General features: G+C 37.2%; 1 protein-coding gene across 9 annotated transcripts in view; it reads left to right on the top strand.

Moving 5' to 3' along the window:
* The window catches only part of SPART (spartin), a 65,673-nt gene extending 51,001 nt beyond the window's left edge, over window positions 1–14,672 (top strand). For 8 of the 9 annotated variants that reach the window (XM_073229325.1, XM_037012216.2, XM_037012235.2 and 5 more), the window contains exons 6-10: window positions 2,446–2,569; window positions 4,831–5,025; window positions 6,059–6,217; window positions 6,298–6,388; window positions 13,248–14,672. In XM_073229325.1, the coding sequence (XP_073085426.1) occupies window positions 2,446–2,569; window positions 4,831–5,025; window positions 6,059–6,217; window positions 6,298–6,388; window positions 13,248–13,515 (837 nt within the window). In that variant the 3' untranslated portion in view covers window positions 13,516–14,672. The remainder of the gene's footprint in view (window positions 1–2,445; window positions 2,570–4,830; window positions 5,026–6,058; window positions 6,218–6,297; window positions 6,389–13,247) is intronic. The other variant, XM_073229331.1, reaches the window with a different exon arrangement.
* The last annotated feature ends 419 nt before the right edge of the window (window positions 14,673–15,091 follow it).

The raw sequence follows: 15,091 nt of genomic DNA, 5'->3' as shown, positions 1-15,091 counted from the left end.
TTAGTGGAAAAAGTTTAAATTTCTTATGTCAAGGACTTCACCATCTAGTGGGGAGGACATATTAATAGGTATCTTTTCCACCCAGTGTGATCATAGGTGAAGGTACATAGGTTGTATAGAAGTCTAGGTTGTAACTGCTGTCTAATGTATGACCTGGCCTTATTGGTAAGTGTGGGCATGCAGGGGGTGTGGGAAGCAGTAAGGAGGCCCCTCCTGGAGGGCATTATAGCTGAGATGAGTTTTGAAGGATAAAGAACTGGCCATACGCATCGCAGACTGGAGGGGGCTCTAGGCAGGAGTAATACAGTACAAGCAAATGTGTGAAGAAAGAAAACAGCTTTGTGTGAATATTGAATTACAGTTTGGTATTTATTGTATTCTGTATCATAAGTGTTCAATAATTATTCTTTGGAATTAATATCGCATGAATATTCTACATTGTGGTTTATGTTGAATATCTTAGACAAGCTTTATGAAGACATTAGGAGTCTAAAATTATTCCAAGAAATATATTCATTAAAATTTGTTCTTTAAGTTTTGCATAAGGAAAAAACCTCAAAAGATAGAAAAAGATAATAATAGTAAGTCTGCCTCCCATTTTTGTCCCTCAGCCACCTAGCTCCCCATTTCAGATACATTATTAGCTTCTTATTGTTCTTCCAGGTATATTTTATGCCTGTACAAACATACATATACTCTCCTGTTTTTATTTTGTGTGTAGATAGGTATTGTATACACATAATTTTTAATACAAATGGTAGCCTATAAGACATACTATTTTGCCCTTTGCTTTGATACTTCAATATACTTGGAAATTTTCTAAATACCGTTCAGACCTTCATTTTTTTAAATTGTATGTTTTAAAAATCAAATTATATAAAAAGATATGTCCATTGAAAAGCTTTACTGCCACCTTTGTCTCCATCCATACCATTCCTCCTGCCACTGTGTCTGATCACTTTTATGATGAGCCTGTGTTTCCTCTCTGGGTTCCTTAAGGCAGATAAAAGCAAGTAAAAATTGTGATTATTTCTTTCTCTTTCTTATACAAAAGGTAACATCATGTAGCATGTTCTGTTTTTGTTTTTGTTTTATAATAAATCCTGGGACTTTTGCATGTTAGTAATTAGAGAGCTTCCTCAGTAATTTTTACAGCTGCATTATATTTCATTGTGTGAAGGTCATAGTTTCTTTAACTAATTTCTTATTGGGAGATATTTGGCATGATTCCAGTTTTTTGCTCTACAAACAATGCTTTAATGCATAACTGTACATCCATTGTTCATATATTTGTAGGTAGTTCACAAGGTAAATTCTTAGAAATGGGGTTATTAAGTAAAAGATAAATGCATTTGTGATTTTGATAGATTTTGCTAAGTTGCCCACCCTAACGATTATCTACCTGCAGTGTATGCCAGTACCTTTCCCCACAGCCTGGTCATCAGGTGAGTGATCCTTCTGTATTTTGGCAGTCTGATAGATGAGAAACAGTGTATTTGAATATTAATTTGCATAGATTTTATTATTAGTGATGTTGAGCATCTGCTTAAGGATTCCTTGAATTTTGTTTCCTGTGTGATGTCTGTTCTTGTCCTTTGTCCATTTTTATTAATGGTGTTGCTAGTCTTTTTCTTCTTAATTTCCAGGAGCTCTTTATATATCAGGAGGTTGGCCCATTGTCAAAGTTAGAAGTTGCAAATATTTGTTAGTTTGTCTTTGGATTTTGAGTGTCTTTTTCCCCATGTAGAAGTTTTGTTTTGTTTTTAATGTTTTATATTTTAAGTGACATTCTCTTTGTATTTCTGTTTGGGCAGTTTGATTTTCAAGTTATTTTGTAATATTATGGGATCCAAGTTAGACTCCTCCTGAGTTCTTAGAATGAATAAATTAGCTTTGAGATTTTGAGTTTGGCCCTTGCGGTCATAATAGCTGTTAAATTAGCAAAGTACAGCTATTTCTGTGTCCCCATTTCCATTTGAAGGGAATGACAGGTTTGTTTATGTATTTCTTGTATAATATTTTTATATATTTTTACTTGGCTTTTACTTATTTCTATCAAAACCAGTTAATTTGACTACACCTTTCCTTATTGATTGAGTCATTTAACAGAAATCTTTCAGCCTTATTAAGTACTGTGGCCTAGAGGATGATAGCTATGAGAAAAAAATGCATAATCTAGTCAATTTAAATATGATCTGATGAATTCTGTATTGGACATGTGTTGGTATTCAAATCATACTTGCCAGTGGGACCTTACGGGAGACCTGAACAGTCAACTTCATGGCAGTCATGGTGTTGTGCTTTATGTCATGAAGTGCGCTGGTAACTGAGATGACTGGGGATAGTTTTATTAATTATATCTAGTTGGCTTCATATTTTATTACATAATGCTTATAATTCTTAGTACTTTGCTGTTTCATGTTCTGGAACGTTTTTACTATTTAGGCTAAAGGTACGTCAAGTGAAGAAGTCGATCTGAGCCACATTGTACCCTGTGAACCAGTTTCAGAAGAAAAGACAAAGGAGTTACCTGAGTGGAGTGAGAAAGTGGCCCAGAACATTTTGTCAGGTATTAACAGTAATGCTAACTTCTCCCCTATAATGTGAAGCCTTTGAATCCCATAGCGGGTACTCAGAGAGTGCTTTGTATTTTGGTTCAAATTGACCAGTTCATAAATATAAAACAAAAATATGAAAGTTTATAAATATGTAAACATAAATAGAAGGAAGCAGTCTCTTAGAGCATCACATATTGTGATGTAGGTACAAAGCCTTCTTGGCCTGTTTGTCCCTATTTTCCTCTTGGGAAAACTGGCACTGAAAAGCTTCAGGAATCTCCAGACTCTCTGAGTGACTCTGAACATACAGTTATTTTTCTTTCCCCTTTGAAGTTCCCTCTTATTCCTTTTCTTTTCTCCCCTTGTCCACCTCCTGCTCCACCAAAAAATGTAAGATATTCATCCAGTTTCAGAAGCAAAGCAGCACCCCCTAAGTACACAGCAGGCCAGTGTGAGGGGGCCTGAGCTATGGCCACGCTCTCTGGGCGTAGGCTCTGCTATCTAATTATGGCTAGAAAGGGCTTCAGGTCAGTTCTTTGAAAACCAGAATCATCATTACTGACATATTTCTTTAGTTGGTTGCCATGTAAGCTTTTCAACTATAGTAGCTGTCAGATTTAGACCTTGTTTTCTTTTTTAGAAATATTGCCAAGTCATTATTCAGTAAGCCAAACTCATGACCCAATAAAAGGATCTTGACCAGTCATTTAAAAGACTGTCAGTACAGGTTTCCATCTTTGTACTAAAAACCTGTTAAAGGGGAGAAAATAAATTAGTTGAGAATGTTGCTATCCTGATCTGGGTAAATGTTCCCTTGAGTGCACACACATATCAGAATGCACTGATCTGTATGCTACGATGTGCCCATTGTACTTCCATAAAGCAATTTTAAAGAATTTTTTAGAAACCATTGAAAAGGCATCTGAAACAGAGGAAATCTTCAACATGAAAAACTTAACAAGCTAAAATAAGAGGAAAATAACTAGTTAAGAGCTAACAAAACATTTTGCCCAGTGTCAGAGAGCTGCTTGAGATAAGAAAGATAAAGCCAGATTTTTCAAATCAAAGCAGTTAAAATCCAACCTTAGAAAAGATTTTCAAAGAAGTTGTAGAGAAAAACCTTCTTTTTTATTACCCCACCCCCTAACTTTACAGGCTGCTAAGCTATTATTAAGTCAGTGTTCAGAAAACTTGCCCATATCCACACATGTATAGATAACTAAATCCAAAAGTCATTTTCTAAAGTTTTTTTCAGTTTATACTGCTATGAGATTGTTCCATTAATTACTGCTGTGTCACAAACCATCGCACACTTAATGACATGAACCAATAAACATTTGTTCATGCTGAGGAACTCTGTGAACAGGTGTTCCAAAAGGTCGTAGCAGGGATTGCTTGTATCTGCTCCACGACGTAAGGGCCTCTCCTTGGAAGACTCAGACTGACCAGTGACTCAGGAGTGGGGGCTGGAAGCTTCTGAAGGTGCCTTCACTCACCCATCTGGCATCGGGGTTGGGAGAGCTCAAGACCTAAGACTGCCCAGTAGAGTGTCTACAGCGTGGCCTCTGCGGCTTGCTTCCTCGCACTGTGGCAGCCTTAATTGTCCCATGAGAATTGGCTAAGCCGTCTAGACCTCTTGTAGATGTTTTTCTTCTCATGCATTCCTTAGGTATTCTCATGTCGTTTTCACTCAGGTTTATGTTACAGGCTAAAAGGTTACTGAGATCAGGGGGTCTGGGATTGAAGGAGGAACAGGACCCCCTGCCTTCTGCCTGTATCCTAAAGCCAGCCAGACAGCCTGAGATTGCCTTAGAGTTTGAGGTGTAGGCTCATTATTCATGTCTGTCTCCCTCGTGACTTCATGGGGAAGACACGGTACCTGGACTAAGTCACAAAGCACACGGATGCCTGGGCCCTCTGCCCAGTCACCGTCACCATGGCACCAAGCCCCGAGCCAGTCCCTAACGGGGGTATACTGCAGTAACAGAGGGGGTGCCTACAAGGTGTCGTGGCAGCGCAGACTGTTAGAGTCTCTGACTGATACATGAGCTACATACATGAGACAGAGGATATTGGAAGAGGAATTTACTTCAGGAAACTTTATAGTCCGGGCAGAAAATCTAAGTGCAGAGTTGGCTTGGAAGTCTCTGGCATGTTTGGGATCGAAACATTGAACTCCTTGGGTTTTTTCCTGTTGATTAGTTGTTTATTAAAGGGTGTAACGGTATAATCAGCTGTAATATTGTACAATTTCAAATTTTCCTTTAAAAAGGTGCTTCCTGGGTGAGTTGGAGTTTAGTCAAAGGTGCTGAATTTACTGGCAAAGCCATCCAGAAAGGTGCTTCTAAACTGCGAGAACGGATTCAACCAGAAGAAAAACCAGTGGAAGTCAGTCCCGCAGTGACCAGGGGCCTTCACATAGCAAAGCAGGCTACAGGCGGGGCCGCGAAAGTCAGCCAGTTCCTAGGTAAAGACTTCAGGCGACTTTACTTCTTCTTAGTTAAATTAAAAGTAATCTCGTCATCCAGGTTAATCTGCACACACGTGTAGCTGGTTTAACTTTATGAGTAAAGAATTAGGACAGCGGTTTCACCCCGTTACTCAGCGGGATCTATAGCAGCACCCAGCTGTCGGAGAGCATTAGACAAACTTCAGGCACTTGGCAGAGCGACTGAGTGAGAATCCACATTTTTCCAAGACGCCAAGCAATTCTTATTTGCATTTTAAATTGTGAGAAACACTGGTTAAAGGGTTATTCTTATGTGTTGGAGAGGGGAGTTCTGCACCTTTGAAAGGGAGTGGTTCTAAATGTATTTACTGGCCTTGAACCTGAAACATTCTTTTAAGAACAGGTCACTGCATAGTAGTTGAAGGTCAAGATGAAGGAATATATTGTCTGAATAAAACTGATGTAGTGATTTTGTTGTCGGCCTTCCCTCCTCTAACACCTCTCCTTTGAGGTTCACAGCTCTAACGTTTGGTATGTTATGATGGGCAGAAAGCTCCTAAGTGGATTATTATTATTTTAGTAGGATTATATTTTTGGTATTTAGTATTTGTTTGAATCAGATTTTGTTTTTTTACTTTTATATAGACTTAAATACCTTATTATTATTTCAGTGAGACATTTGCTAATATGGAGAAAAAACACAAGTAGTCTTAGCTGGAAAACACTGAAAGTAGACTTACCAGTCTTGCATTGCAGCAGTCAGATAGAAAAAATGGATGGTTTTCTTTTAAGCAAATTGCCAAAAAGAAACATTATATTTAAGAAGCAAACTTATAAGCATCAGTAGATTCTGCAAACATATCCTTAAACCAAGCAATAACTTTTGTTTAGGAAATAGCCAGCCTTGGTTCTCATCCACAAGTAGAAAGGGTAACATTATACAGTAAAACAACTTTAGATGCTCATGTAAGAATTTTGCTGAACAAGTGTGGTAAAACCAAGGGAAAAATACATTTTTTCTAAGTGTTTTATGGTTATGTGGTTTTATTAGTTGATGGAGTTTGCACTGTGGCCAATTGTGTGGGCAAGGAGCTAGCGCCACACGTCAAGAAGCATGGAAGCAAACTGGTTCCAGAATCTCTTAAGAAAGACAGAAATGGGAAGTCTGCCCTGGATGGTGCTATGGTCGTAGCAGCAAGTAGTGTTCAAGGTAACACAAAGGCCCCGAAGTTTAACTAGGATGCTCTATTTGCTTAGGGCTAGTTTACTTACTCTTAAATATATTTGCAGGATTTTCGACTGTCTGGCAGGGATTGGAATGTGCAGCTAAATGCATTGTTAACAATGTTTCAGCAGAAACTGTACAAACTGTCAGATACAAGTAAGTTGAATTTTATTATTTTCATGACTGAATCTCTTATAGCATTGTAAAAATCCAGGACAATTAAAATGATGATGTAGTTATTTTTACTGAGTATCTGGTAAAGTTTTGTCACCTGTTTTTCTTAAGTAGGGAAAAGAATAGTATTTTTAGCAAATTAACCGAATTACTTTGGCTTTGCCTTATAATACTGTTATAAATATTCGTTCGTCATTAATGCAAAGAATAGATTCGGAGTTTCGGAATGTCTTATTTACTGCATGTTCTTGATGAGTGATGTTTGCTTATGGTTTTGATGGGAAAAACTTGAATTATCATTAGCTATTGTACCTTGTTAGTATCAGCCCCTTGCGTTACAAAGAATGTAAAATCTTGTCACATCTTATTTGACTCTTACTGTACATTTGTATTGGAAGGGACAGATGTTGTCTTCTATATCATATATTAGGAAATGGACATAGAAATAAATGATATTCCCAAGCTCATCTTCTAAGAGGCATTAAAGATGAGGCTTAGAACAGGATCTTTTGATTTTAGTTCTTTGTTCTGACTCAGCAAGTCCTAGAGGAATCAAGGTCTAAAAATTAACTCTTGTATGAAGAACCTGAGTTGCTTGCTTAGCTTTGAATTAGTTTCGATCTTAATATTTAATGTTTATTTAGAAAGAAAAAAGCAGTGTTAGTGGTGTTCTGAACTCTTCGTTCTTTGTGTTAGTTATCCACTCACTGACATTTGAGTTCCTACTAATGTATCAGACACTGTGTTCAGTGTTTCTCATGTGTATTACTTAATCTTTAACACTATTTTCTCCACTTTTACATATGAGGAAATCAAAGCATCGAAGCTGTTGAATACCTTGCTAAACGTTATACCCCTCATAAGTGGAGAGCTGGGATGTAAGCCGGGTCTGTGTTATGCAGTGCCAGGCACCAGTGCTGGGCCACCACTGCTTCTCATGGACATCAGTGCAAATTTGGTGTCTACAGTTGGTCGCCACCACTCTCTCACATGTTCAGATTCCCTCCCACCTTTGAACCAAAGCGACATGGCATATCATTTTAGTGTATCAGTTTTACTAAAAGATTTGGAAAAGGAAACACAAGAGTAGGCCCGAGAGTCTTTCGATGGAAATGTGTAGCCCAGGTGTCTCAGCCCGCCTCTTTACTTGTGCCATTGACTCTAATGCTCAGTTTTTGTTAGGCCTTTGAGGTTACTTTGTTGGATCAGCCATAATTAGAAAACTAGTTTCTTCCTCGGTTGCAAGAGCAGGACAAAGTCAGAGGGGCCTTATAGGCCAGAGCAAAGTACCTGGAGGTTATCAGTATCATTTGTTGGCACAGATAAGCAGGCAGTCGTAGCAGGAGAAGTGTTCACTGGGTTTGCCCTTTACCTCCTCTGATGGGAAACGAATGCTGACCTGGGGGTATTCAGTAGAGCCTATTAATAAAGGTTTGGGATTCACGTCACTGGGAGGCACAGGGTTTGGGTATAGAGTTTCTATACTTTTGGTGCTTACCTGAGAACTTAGTATGATGAATACGATATTTTAGCAGTGGTTTTGAGCTATTTTATTTCTATTATGAGATATATTGCTGTTCTTTTTATGCTTTTCTGCAAAGATTCATGGAATAAAAAAACAAGTAAGCAAGAATTTAGTTAACTCATATTTTTAACTGTAATGATACTTTAATCGTAACAGTGATTTAATTAAAAACTTGGAAAGATAAGAGGAGTGGTGGGGACTAAAGGGTTTTATCCAAGTAATAACTGGTTTTCTCACTGTGTGTAATCTGACCCCGAAGTAGAAATTGTCTTTTAAGAGAAGAAATGCAAATATTAAGCCAGTAATAACTTAGTGATATTTATCACTGAAGAAATGGAGGAGCTAGTTCTCTCATCTAATTTAGTTTTCATTTATATACAAAAATCTATATTTTCATTTATGAATTTATATGAATTTACACTATGAAAAAGTATTTGATAGAGTAGCAATGGTGTTTTTCTACTCCAGTTCCACTCATGATAGTATAATAAAGAAAATTTGTGTTCTTACTGCCTGTTAACAAGTTATTGTTCCGTAGTTGTTTTAAATTTGCCTTAATTATATGCATTGTGCTTAGGAGAAAAACAAATGTACTACATGAAGTTCTTTAACTGATTTCTGTGTTTTTAAGCCAGTACAGAGGATTATCTTTTCATTTAGGCACACTTAAACACAGATTGTGTTAGAGAAGTGTATTCACTGTACCTTTACAGTTTTCATTATAATTCAAGATATGTTCATTGATTATGAATGACTTACTTAAGGATATATATAATTAATTACACTCTTAGAATTTTTAGGTAAATGTATAGGAGCTATTCATTAAGATCTTATTTTTTTGTCGAATACTTAATACTTTTGTCTTACTTTAGATTTAAGAATATGAAGACCTATAGGAATAAGAAAAAAGCAATAACTTTAAACCTGCTCTGCTTAATTGCAGTACAGTATCTAGTAAATAATTCATCACTCTTCTACATAACTTTTAAATTTCATCTTTAAGCTCCTTTTTTTCTACTTTAAATTGTTTAGAGGAAAAATAATATAACTTCAGTAAGTTAGGCCCATCTTTCCCCCTCAGTGACATTTTATCTTAGAGCACATAAAGAATAAACTTAGTAAAAGTATTTTCCTGTAATTTACTCTCTTAAGGTACAGTATTTTATTGGCTGATTTAGTGGATTTTAATGAAAATTCTCCTTAAACTTGCCTGGTTGAAGGGGCAAATTCAAATCCACTGACGCTAGCTCCTCTGGCAGATGACTAGTTACCCGAAATGAGTTCTGTTAACATCTACTCAGGAGTTATGTAGGATCGATCAGTCTTCTCTTTCAGTATGGTAATTGTACAGATGCTTGAACACCATCATTATGCCCTTCACTTATTTTTTCTCATGCTCCCAGTTTAACAAGTCCACATGTACAAGTATGGTTTCCAGATCCTTCATTCATCAGTGTCCTTTTCAAAATAGGGAACCAAGAATTGCATCTAGTATTCAGATGTGTCGTGACCAGATTGAATACAGTGGGATCTGCGTCCCCTGTTTTGGCCATATTTAGCCCTTGAGAAAAACAGCACGCAAGACAGAGAGTGTATCTGTTTAGTAGCTGTTACTTTATTGACTCATAGCAAATTTGTTTTCTTTTTTATTGAACCTTCTATGTAAATTCTGGACATTCATCTTAATTTTGGATAATCAATATTTGTGCCTAAAATTTACAGTTTTACATTTATACTTGCGTAATTTTCACTTTGTTGTTTGACCTGTCATTAAGTCTTCTCCTCATTTTGGCTTCAGATCTCAGTATGTGTCACATCAGCCAGTCTTCCCATTTTGTGTTGTCTAGATTTGAAAGACCTGTCTTTTTTGTATCTTAGATTTTTTGCACAATTTTTCATGGATAAGGTCTAATCACAGGTGTAGTTATAGCCTCTCCTGACGGATCTTGTTCCAAGATTTAATGCTTAATAAGATTGGTAGGTCAGCTGTCTAAGAAACTCCTAACAGAATTCTCTCACCTTTCAGATTTTTAGCAAACTACTTCTCAGGGTTGTTGTGTTCCACGTCCATTTGTTAAATATTTGTTCTCAGGTTTTACTTGCTGTTCTAGTCCTTTTCTGCCCATGGGTGATGCCATCTACACCAGTGGCTCCCATCACCACCTGTATGCCAGCAGCTCACAAATCTGTTTCCCATTAGCTTTTAGTCTTCAGGCTTATACATCCCAACTACATACCACTGCAGCTATTCCATCAAGCCATTCACATGATTGTTCATCTATCCTTTGCCCTCCAGCCTCATTACCACTACCTGAGAATAGGCACCCATTACTTTCCATTCAGCTCACAGCCTGGTTCCTCTCTCCAGTCTTAGACCCTTAACTTTACAATGCCACTTGGGTTAGATCTTTCTAAAATATAAATGTGGTCATACCATTCATACTGATTTCAAAATAAAGTTTAAACTCGGCTTTACCAACAAGGTTCTTCAGAAATTGGCTACAGCCTATCTGCCTTTAATGGATAGACCAATCCATTTTCATTTTAGTTATTTAAGGTTAATACTTCTCAGAATAGTTTTGAAGGTTGCATGTAAATTGAATTTTAGGCAGATTTGGTGTTATTAGTGAAGTCTAGACTCATTGCCCATGTGCTGTCTTTGTAGACATTACGAGAGACTTCTAGACATTCTAGAATACTAGAATGCACTGGAGAAACTTCTGAAAAGTCTCATTCAAGTTGTTAGTTGAATCCCATTGACTTGTTTAGAGTATGCTTTGTATTTATCTTCATTGTTCTTCAATTGGTAGTGTTACTCAGTATATATAATGTAACTTTTAGTAAGCTCTAATTAAAGTTAACCTTTTAAAAAGTAAAAAGTAAAAAAAAGGCTTTAACTTTTTGCCTGAGATAGGCTTTCTAGGGGTTTTTGGCAGTGTAGTTTTAATCGGAATGGAGAACTCATCAATTACTTATCAAACAGGGGAATAATAGACGCCTGCTAGGAATACTGGTTCTAAGGGGTTTGGGGAAGCAGAAGTGATAGGTAAGGATATAATAAAAAAACACACACAACTGCTGGAAAACCACTTCACAGGGTCTTTAAAAATAATTATACGTTCATCTCTATGGAATTTTCAAAGTGCTCTGATATACACATCTCCTATAATGAGATAAAGAAGTGGATGCTGATGACGTACAAAGAAGTTGAGACTTCACCAACACCGCGTGGCTGGATATTGGTGCAGTTGGTATTAGAATCTAGTTTTCTGACCCCTAGTTTCGTACTTCTTTCCCAATTAACAGGAACTGTTGCTGAAGTGGTGGGTAGGGTGGGAGAGCAAGCAAAATCACCAGGGCACCGACAGAGACTAGTAATTTCTAGTACATTATTAAAATAATGGAGTGTTCAGAATTATGTTACATATAGAAATAATCATGAGTGCACTTAGAGGTACCAAATTGCATCAGTAGGATAGGAAACATTCCAAATATTCAGAAGTGGAAATATGAATTTGGAGGATTTCCTATATTCAAAAACACTAATATGGCCAAATTCGTAAGTTACCATGTCTCTTCACTGTAGCTCCCAGTCCTGGAGAGATAACCAAGAGAAACCTGCTCAGCCAGGAGATAGGGTCACTCTTCTGGGGCTGAGATGGCCGCTGCCCCTTTCTTCCCACTTAGCCACAGCCATTGCTACCTGATGATAGTATTTGCGATTGGGGCTTGGCTGGTAGTGGGAAGGCCCCCCGTGTCTTCTGCAACGCAGTTAAATCCTATGGAATGCTGAGGGGTTGCAAAGCAGCAGCAACTGGCAGAAGCAGTTCCTTTCTATTTGGAAACTGGTGAGAAAGCCCCTGTCAAGGATGGAATAGACATAAGGTTTGACAGATTGTAGGCTCTGCTGTGCTCTGGCTCTGTTAATATTATGCAGAGGACAGAATGCAGTCATCATTCAGGGGCATAGAAGATTACTTCACATTTCTAGCACTGATGTTGGGGAAAAAACTGGACATGTTGAACAAGGCAGTGGAATCACAAACCACTATTCTCGGTCAGGATAATAGTAATAGGGGGCTTGTTAATTTAAAAGACAGATTAGTGTTTGTATAAATGTCCAGATACAGGTCACAAAGTACCTAGGAAACTTCATTGTGTCCTGGAGGAAATTATAAAAGTTTGCCTTTATGTTGTTATTTAAGCAATCCAGACTTGGGGAAACTATGGGCAAGAAAAGCTTTAAACCTTGGTACTTAGCAAAGGATAAAGAGTAAAGCAAAACAGGGTAAGTTTTAGTGTCCTTGTGCAGGACCTCAATTTGTATTTCCTCATAGAAATGCTATTCAACACAGGTAGTGATTATCAATACTACCTACTTTTGTATAGCACTTTATAATTTACCAAGTACTTTGCTGGATACATTTGAAGCTCAAGAAACTGAGATGGATGGGGCAGGAGTTACTCATTTCACTCATGCAGCAAAGGTTGAATTGCAAGCACTGTTCTAAGTGCCTAGGATGAGCAAAGCAGAGTCTCCTTTCTAACGGGGTTTCTATGCTAGTGAGACAAACAGTAAGCAAAACAAAACCAGTGCAATAAACAGATTCCATAGGATGCAACAGGTGATGAGTTAACAGAGAAGAAAGAGCGACTTAAGGGGGGATTGATTGGCAGTGGGGTGGGGCATGGGGGGTAGGTAATTGAATAAGGTGGGGCAATTAGTCATTGAATCCCAGGGTGATTGTAGTCTCCGCAGATAGCAGCCAGTACAAAGGTCCTAAGGTGGCACACGTGTGTGTGGTGGGTACAGAGAACAGCAGAGAGGCCGGTGGGTGTGCAGTGCGGTGGAGGCGGGCAGAGTGTCGTAAACCCTCTGATTAAAGATAAAGTCAGATTCTGATAGTGTGAAAGACTTAACCAAAGCCTCGTTAGAACTCAGAACATGGATTCTCCATCCTACAGCTGCTTCAGTGAAAATTCTCCTATATTTCCAGAAGGGGTGAATAAAGAAAGGAAATAATAACTAACAGCCTTCCTACGATTTGCATTTTATTCTTCAGTGCAAAACAGCCCCTGTCACCTCAGCTAGCTAGAGGTTATTTTCACACGTGGTTTTGCTGAAGCAGAAAATACAGGCTAGACACCATAGTAATCTTTACTATGTTTTAAGTTACTAATTAAGTTGAAAACCTAACATTTGATTTTGCTTTCAGGAATAACATACTCATCATGTGAACTATTTTACTACTAATTTAGAAGACCTTAATTTATAGTTATATTTTCATTGTACTTTCTGTAATCTTTCTTTTAAAGATACGGGCATACTGCGGGGAACGCAACACATGATGCAGTAGATTCTGCCATCAATGTTGGTGTGACTGCCTATAATATTGACAACATTGGCATCAAAGCCATGGTGAAGAAAACTGCCAAGCAAACAGGGCACACTCTCCTTGAGGACTATAAAATAGTTGATAATTCCAAGGGGAAAAATGAAGCAGAAGCAAACGTAAACATCAAAGAGAAGGATGAGCGGACCGAAGAACCAGAGAAGAATGAGGCAAAGAAGAAAGATAAATGACAGAAGGGCCGTGAGTCGCCTATACCAAAGCCTTACAAGATGGACGCAATTTTGTTAAATAAGCTTATGTGGAATTCCCCACAAATTAACTAGTATTTTTTTAATGTATTCATTCCTACATAGCGACTGTTTCATGTATTTTACTTATATAAGAATCAGTATTCTTGCATCTGGCCTTTAGAAATACAGAGGTATATTCTCAGTAAGTTTATTTTTTTCTCAATGTGCCTACAATATTTTGCAGATAAAATAAGACTATACAAGTGCTGTAAACCTCATTAAACCTAATGTTAAACTATTTTTGTATTTGTGATCTTTCAGAACAAAGTTGGAAATTATGTATTTACATAAAATTTGGCATTTAGTAACTAACCTTAGTTCTGTTAGTAATGGGAAGGTATAATTTGTCTCCTCTTTCTGCACAAATTGTCGATTTTTTTAGGTTCTTGTCATAATTTTCAGTGTGTAAGCCAAACAGAAACTAAGAATTCTTAGGTAACATTTAAAAGATGTTCAAAACAGATTAGACTAATAAAATGAGGCTTTATAAAATTAAGTTGGGTAGTCTTTCTGATTTAAAATGAATACAAATAGATTTTTAAGTCTTCTGGATTTAGACTGGTATTAATCTATTAGGAGTCTAGGTAATTCGGGGGTATGAATTGTATTAAAATTTGAAGTAATTGTCATCAGCTTAATTGGATAAGAAAGTAAAGAAATCATTTCACCATATCTACTTCTGTAAGTGCTCCCAAAAGGCTAACACTTTGTAAAGACTAAAATATAAACAGAATGGAGTTTACAGATGGTAAATATATTTTTATTTTGGATTCAGTCATTGGAATATTGGGAAAGGTTTTATTCATAAACAAGGGAAAGAATGTGAAGATTTGGGGGTTAATCCATAGTTGGTGGGTATAACAGCTTTCCCTTTGATAGAAGACGACATTTGCAGACCTATGTGCTATAAATAATGTAAGTAAATGCCTAATGGGATTTTACTTCTGTCTACTGATTTTAAGAGGTTGTATTGGTTTTCATATCTATCATCCATTCTAATATTTCAGAACCTCTAATGGCTACTTAGTTTATTAGACTTTATTTGAAATTGCCTAAAGAATGTACTTGATGAATAAACTGTCTCTAAATGACTTGAATTACTTGGCCTCAAACGTATACATGGGCTTTTATTTCAGGAATGCATAGACTTAGTAGAACCTTTCCCTAAGGCCAAGGCTAATATACTAGCTGTTTAAGTGGAAATAAAATTGAATTGCTCAAGAGCTTCCAGTCAGTCTTTGCCTTGTTAAAGAAATGAAATGATACATAATGGAGCCTAAAGTTTAAAAAGTTGCCTTAGACCAGAGGTCAGGAAAACTGAATTTGCCAACAGGTGTCTGGCTGTCCATTCACTTCATTCTACTCTAAGCACTTGGTGCGGGTTGCCTGTTCAGATTAACAGCAAGATAAAATTTTGATAAATGGAGTTTCTGTATCAGTTATCCAGAGAAACAAAACCGTTGAGCTATATATGCACATATACACACACACACGTATATAAAGAGATATGTCATAA

The sequence above is a fragment of the Manis javanica genome, chromosome 1 (genome assembly GCF_040802235.1).
Source record: "Manis javanica isolate MJ-LG chromosome 1, MJ_LKY, whole genome shotgun sequence".
Taxonomy (NCBI): Eukaryota; Metazoa; Chordata; class Mammalia; order Pholidota; family Manidae; genus Manis; species Manis javanica.
The sequence above is the reverse complement of the archived record's forward strand: the minus strand, read 5'-3'. Positions and strand labels throughout refer to the sequence as shown.